The following is a 6,736-nucleotide window of genomic DNA, read 5'->3' on the forward strand; positions in this document are numbered from 1 at the left end:
CCGGCAGCCGCGCCCCTCCTGTCTCCCCTCACAATGCCGGGCTTCTCCAGCTGTTTGTTTGCCACCATGTGGTGCGCCTTCCGGAGCAGCGCGTCCTCTTGTCTTGCTCGTCAACACAAGAAGCGGGAGGACGGCGCGGCGGGGCTCTTTGGCCATGAGCATACGTAGGCACGCATTGCCCTTGCGTGTCTTCGATTTCTCTTTGTTCATTTCTAACACGTGCTCACATGATAATAAAAGGAAGGACCGACCTGGGACGTTTAAATATGTCTGTGCGCGTGTCCCTGTGGGCCCGACGAAATTGTATCTTGTTGTTTCTCTCTCTTTCTACTCACAGGCGGTCCGCATCAATCTCCAGCATTATCGGCACAAGAAGGCCTTCTGCAGACAGCACATAGCAGCTGTGAGAAGCACTCTTCTCGGGTTTCAACAAACAGTGAACGGCAGCGTGATGGAATGGGTGTATGTGCGGATGCGGTATGGACGTATGGCCGTGGTGCGATCTTGAACGCCACCATATCTGCGTTACTGCGTCTCCGGCAGTCTCTCGCGCTGCCAGGGTACATCAGTGTTTCCACGATGATGTGGCGCCCACTTCACCACACATCCGTGCATGCCCCCCTGTCACCCCTTTCTCGACTGCCACATGGCCCTCTTGTTCTCTCTCGGTTGCCTACCGCGACACCATTCTCGCCTTTCCGTGACGGCCGCTGTTGATCAAAACGAAAAGAAGGAGTGGAGTGGAGCGCGAGATCGCACCAGATACACTCTCGTAAAAGCTACAGTGGTGCGCATATAACTACAGCTTCGACACCCGCGACTGCACTCTGTGGTGCCGGTGTCCGTGTTGTTACTCTGTCCCCCCTCTCGTTCACGGCCGGCGCGTGGCAGCGCTTAACGTCTCGTTTTCGCTCCGTTCTCTCTCTCTTTCTCTCCCTCTCGACTAATCACGCTTCCTTGCACGCCTTGATGCACGCAAGGAAGCCCGCGAAGTAGTTCAACACCTCCTCTTTCCGCTGTTGCTGGCCAGCTTGTGGGTTCCTCGGGTGGGGTGGCAGTGACACACGCTTGTATGGGAGGTGCCCCGCACGATGCAGTTCAATAGCGCCGCCGCTCGTCCCGCGGTGTCGCAGGGCCGCCACCGGTGCGCCATTGCGGTGAAGCGCAACGTACAGTACCTCTTTGTAGTGGTACCGAAGCCAAAGCCTCCGCCAAGGGTTGAGCTTGAGCCGCTCATGTTCTTCGAAACCCTCCCTCCCACGACGCCAGCCGCACCGGATCCTCAAGAGACCGAAGCCATGTATATGCCAAAGCGGGACAGTTTGGAGGACTCCATTGCAATACCACTCGAAGTGAACGGAAGCGGCCAGTTGGGGCGCTCGCTGGCGTTCCCAGCGACGGAGTTCGCCTCTCTCGCAGAGGCGCAGCAGCAGTGCGGCCCCTTCACGTCTTTCCATGAGTACCCGGCGCTGTTTGGGTGCCTCATAATTGACAAGGTGTACGTGCTTGTTGCCACAGGCGTCACAGCCGCGGTACCCTTGCCCTTTGCGGGTGCCATCTACAATGTGACGGGGACGGCGTGGGTGCCGTTCGAAATACCTGGAGTGGTGCCGGTGCACGTGAGCCCGACGGACCGGGTACGGCTGCGTGAGTTTCAGGAGTGCGCGTTTTGCAAAGGCTACTACTACACTGACGACGTGAACGTCATGCTACCCTTCCCGTTCACGAAGCCAGCGAACTGTGCGCCACCGGACATGGCCTGCGACTGGTCCTACCACCTCCGCGAGTCGTTCTCTGCCTGCTCGCTGGCGGCGGCGTGCTCTGTGTTGGTGCGCGGCTTCGCCGGAGAGCGCGTCTGCACGCTCAAGGACGGCACCGAGCTGCACCTCGTCCTCTTGGGAAGGCAAAGCAACATCAATCCTGGTCCACGGTACCTCAGTCGTGGCCTTAACGCGGCAAACGGCGCCGGCAATGACCACTACTACGAGTACATTCTCTGGAAGTACCACGGCCCCGACGCCGTCACCTTCACACGCCACTCCATCCTGCGCGGCACCATCCCGGTGCACTGGACGACGCAGATGACCATGTCACTCTCCGAACCGGCGATGATCTTCAGCAGCGACAAGGCCGAGGTCCTCCGCGGCAGCGCGACGTACTTCTCAAACATGTTCCAGGAGCTGAAGCACTTGATGCTGCTCGACACGAACGGCCGAACCTCGGCAAATCCGCAAGTGCGATGTGTTAACCTCCTCCGCCTTAACCCGAGAAGCGGCGAGGATGTCCTGGCGCGGCACTTCCTCGATGCCGTGCGGGCATCAGATGTTGTCATCAAGCAGACGTTCCCAGGCGGCAGCCTCGACCTCGTCCACGTTGACTGGCTAAACCTCATCAAGGAGTACGGCATCGACGTTGCCACCTCTACCTTCTGGGAGGCATCAATGGGATTCCTCGGCACCGCGTCCACAGCTGAGGATTCGATGATGACGGTGGGTATGATTCACCGCACCGGCCAGGTGGATCGCCTAATCACGCAGTCGCGCTTTGTGCGTGTCAACTGCGCCGACTCGCTCGACCGAACGAACCTCGGCTGCTTCTTCACGTGCCTGCAACTCTCCATCGCCATGCTCATCACCCAACGTATTCCGTACGGTAGCTTTCAAGAGAGCCCGCCTGTGCCTCGGCTGGACGCGTCTGACGAGGTCGGTCAGGAAGGTGGGTACGCGGCGGCCTTTGCGCCGATGTCGGGCGCGAAGCAGACGGTGCCGAAGCCGTTTGTGAACACGTGGAACGAAGCCCGCGATCCACAATGCATTCCGCCCGTCATGGTCCGCGCGCTAGCGGAGCTGTTTGTGAACAATGGCGACTGTGTGGCGATGCTGTACACGAACTCGGCAGCCATGCACGGTAACATTCTGCGTGGTGTGTGCGGCATGCGACTGCAAGGGCACAACGCTGTGATTGCAACACAGCGCAAGTTCGAGAACGTCTTCGAGGACCGGAAGAAGCTGCGCGGTATCGAGCTGCTGCTGGGGCGAAACCAGGGTGATCACTTTCCCTCTATTAGCCCGGTATTCCTTCTGCGTCCAGTGCCGTATACGCAGTGGGCGTGCGCCCTTGTTGCCCTCGGTGTTCCCGATAACGTCCCCACGAGCGAGGTGGACTTGGCGGTGCGGCGTTCGTGGGACACGCGCGTCAAGCCACAGCTCGCCGCGCTCCAGCTGCCACCCATTGAGAGCAAGGCGCTGGTCTTCACCGTCACGCTATCAGCGGTGTCGACGATGCGCGAGGGGGACGAGGTGACGCAGTCCGTGCAGCAATCCTCCTTCCGCGGGATGCCGCCGGAGGAGGCAGTGGAGGGCTCGTCGCCGGTCAACGGCACACCTCCCCCGCGAAAGGAGCGGCTTGCCATCATCGAATTCGACCCCAATCTGTGTATCGTTGTAGACGCGGCGGGCTTACTGCGGCAGCAGGGTTTCCTCTCGCTTGGCAACAGCAACTGTGTCCTTTCCCCGTATGCGTACCCTGTGCTGACGGCGAACGACTCCAACAGGATGACTGGCGCCGTCAAAAACGTTGGTACATCGCTCAAGCGCGGGTTCACCAGTTTGATGCGCGGGCTCAACTGAATTTGAGGGCGCCGTTCCTCTGTTGACTGGCTCCCTCTTCGGATACGGCTGCTTGTATTGTTTCTGTTTGTTGCTTGTTTCGCAGATGGGCCCTCCGTCTCTGTGTACTTGCCTGCAAAACGTCACCACATTCCAGCTGGTAACTGTAAGAAAGCTACCCGACGCCCAGTTTATGGGACTTCAGCGTCGTTCAGTTGCGTTCGACGTCGCTTGGCTGCTGCTCTCGCACGCGACTCCTTGCATACACCGTATGACGCTTGCACGATGAGCATGTTCTTTCTCGGCATACGCGTCCTCTTCCTCTCTGATCCTGGTCAGCCGCTTCCCTCGCACAAGCTATGAGCGCCATCAGGCTCTATCGTATGTGCTCTCGCAGCCATTCCTGATCTCCACCGAGTGCACGGCCCATCAACTTTTGCTTCTCCATCCTTTGGGAACTGGAGACTCTCCTCGCTACCGGAGCCAGTGGCAGAGCCCACCAACGCCCTACAGCTGAAGCCGACGTCTTTTTTGCGTTTGAACGCATCCCGTCTGCGCCACATAACATCACGGAAACTCTGCTGGACTCTCGGCCCATGTCCTAGTGCGAGGTAGCCTTGGATGTGCCATAGAGGATTCTCATCTCGACCATCTGAGTGCTGGCTCGGCCTCGGACACTACTCCCCACGGCCGCCTCTCTGGTGTCCCGAGAGCCGCGCCTCCCATCATGCTGGTCGATGCTGATGGCGCATCTCTCTCTTTTTGTTGGGTGGCTGAGGCTTCCCACACCAGTTGGCGGTGTGAGGCCCGGGGGTAACACATACGTTCGAGTCGCGCGGACACTCTGCCTGCTCCTATGCATGGCGCAAGCGTGCTCGCTGTCGCGGGTCGCTCCGATGCAACGCCATCCAGGCCCCTGGCCGCGGACAGCAACTGCGGTGGATAGCTCCGACTCCTCCCCCCATTTCGCGAACGTGACCCTGCGATCTCCCACGCGGTGCGGGGTCCGCCGCCACCAGCGGGGCGGAGTGACAGGGGAACTTCTCAAAAAGAAATCTTGTGCGCCCTGTGGACTGTCTTGCACGTGTGGCTGTGCCACAGCGCCACTCTCCTTTTCAATCTCGACACACCTTTATCTATTCCTTGGCGCTGACCTAACCGCGAGCATGTGCAGTCTGCCTTGTGCCGCGTGTGTTACTCTTCTCAGCATGTCTCTCTCTGTCGTTTTTTTTTCTCTGCACTACCATCCGTGGCGTCAATCACCGCGTGTGTGCTCCAGTGTGCATTCACCCAACGTGTCTTTCGTTGAAGGCCGCTCTTGTTCTCTCTTTCTCTGCCTCTTGCGACGAGCCACCATGCAAGAGGCGTCAAACGTGCCGCCAGTTTAGCGTCCACGTCAGTGCGTGCATGAGGGATGCCTCCCCAGGCAACACTGTGACGAGTCTGGAGCCTCTTCCCCCCTCGACCTGCCTGTGCCACCGCACGATCGACTGCCTTCGCGATTAGCGCCAGCGAGGTGCGAGGCTCTTGATGATCTGTCTGACGCTCGGATGGATGAGCGGCCGCGCTTGCTGTCTGGTGCTCCGTATCCTCTCGCCACCTCGGTTCTGGGCTCAGCTAACTGGCGAATGACTGTGGCACAAGCGCAGGGCGACTCCACGGTAATCGAGCAGAGGGTGGTGGGCTTGTGTCTGGGTACACGCTGGAGTACTGGGAGCGGCCTCGTCGTATACCTTTCCATGTTGGTTCCTGGTAGTTTTACTCTTTCGTCCTCTTGACGAACACCCAGGGTTGCGGAAAGAGGGGCACATCCACGGTTCCTCGTGCGGCGATGCTGCGAGCGGAAAGCCTGCCCACGCAGGACTCCTGCTTCAGCCTCCCTCTTCGTGCTTGGTACGCCTGATTCCGTGTTGTTGGCAGCGCTCCTTTGCTCTTTCCGGATATGTGTGATGGGCGGCAGTGGTTTGCACGAGGGTTAACTGCTCGTTGCGAAGTGGGGCTGCTTTCCTGCTGCCACGTCACCTTGACTACCGATATTTCATCTGGAGCTGTCTCATCGCGTTCTGCTCCTCCCTGCACTGGCGCCCCGATGCCACCGCTGCAGCAAGCAGTGCACGCTTGTTTTTTGTTGTCTGTGCTTTGAGTGGGTGCTGCCTCTGTGACTGTGAGGGCATGATGGGATGTGCAACAGCGGAGCAAAGGGAGGGGCACGACCGTTTGCGTTTCCTAGGCACGCAGGAGGGAACTTCTACCCTCCGTTGCCGTCACGCACGGTGGACTGCTACGTCTTGTGGTGCTACCACCATGGTCACATTTTAATTTTCTTTCGCCGTGGTGTCGTTTGTTCGTCGTTTCCCTGCACTTCGTTGGCTATGAAAGACCTGTGCAACGTCCTGCTCGCTGACGTGTGTACGACTGTGCAGGTTAGGGTGAAGGTGTGTGTGCTTGCGCGCCTTGCTTTTGTGATGTGGTGGAGCATTACGTGCGCCCCCTGCACGACTGCGCTGTCTGCACTGCGTGTTGTGTGTGCTTGGCGTGCTGCTTTATTTGTGTGTATTGTGAATTGTTTGCGCTGCTGCTGCGCTGTGTGCGGACCTGCGTGGTGTAGGACTGTGCTGGTGATGGTTGTGGTTATGGCTGTGGTTGTGTTGCTGTTATCCCTTGGTGTGTGTGGTCTATTAAAGGTTGTTGTGTGCGTGTGTTATGGTACGGGTGCGGGTACGGGTACGGGTACGGGTACGGGTTCGGGTACGGGTCCGGGTTAGGGTCAGGGTTAGGGTTAGGGTTAGGGTTAGGGTCAGGGTTAGGGTTAGGGTTAGGGTTAGGGTTAGGGTTAGGGTTAGGGTTAGGGTTAGGGTTAGGGTTAGGGTTAGGGTTAGGGTTAGGGTTAGGGTTAGGGTTAGGGTTAGGGTTAGGGTTAGGGTTAGGGTTAGGGTTAGGGTTAGGGTTAGGGTTAGGGTTAGGGTTAGGGTTAGGGTTAGGGTTAGGGTTAGGGTTAGGGTTAGGGTTAGGGTTAGGGTTAGGGTTAGGGTTAGGGTTAGGGTTAGGGTTAGGGTTAGGGTTAGGGTTAGGGTTAGGGTTAGGGTTAGGGTTAGGGTTAGGCTTAGGGTTAGGGTTAGGGTTAGGGT

At 58.6% G+C, this 6,736-nt stretch overlaps 1 protein-coding gene across 1 annotated transcript; it reads left to right on the forward strand.

Annotated features, from left to right (window-relative positions):
• Positions 1 to 1,091: 1,091 nt before the first annotated feature.
• Positions 1,092 to 3,629, forward strand: LMXM_14_1490 (putative inositol 5'-phosphatase; the record flags this gene model as incomplete). The annotated part of the gene is made up of 1 exon (XM_003873475.1): positions 1,092 to 3,629. One exon carries the CDS (start codon positions 1,092 to 1,094, stop codon positions 3,627 to 3,629), a length of 2,538 nt encoding a protein of 845 aa, XP_003873524.1.
• Positions 3,630 to 6,736: the final 3,107 nt, after the last annotated feature.

The sequence above is a fragment of the Leishmania mexicana genome, chromosome 14 (genome assembly GCF_000234665.1).
Source record: "Leishmania mexicana MHOM/GT/2001/U1103 complete genome, chromosome 14".
In the NCBI taxonomy this organism is placed as follows: domain Eukaryota; phylum Euglenozoa; class Kinetoplastea; order Trypanosomatida; family Trypanosomatidae; genus Leishmania; species Leishmania mexicana.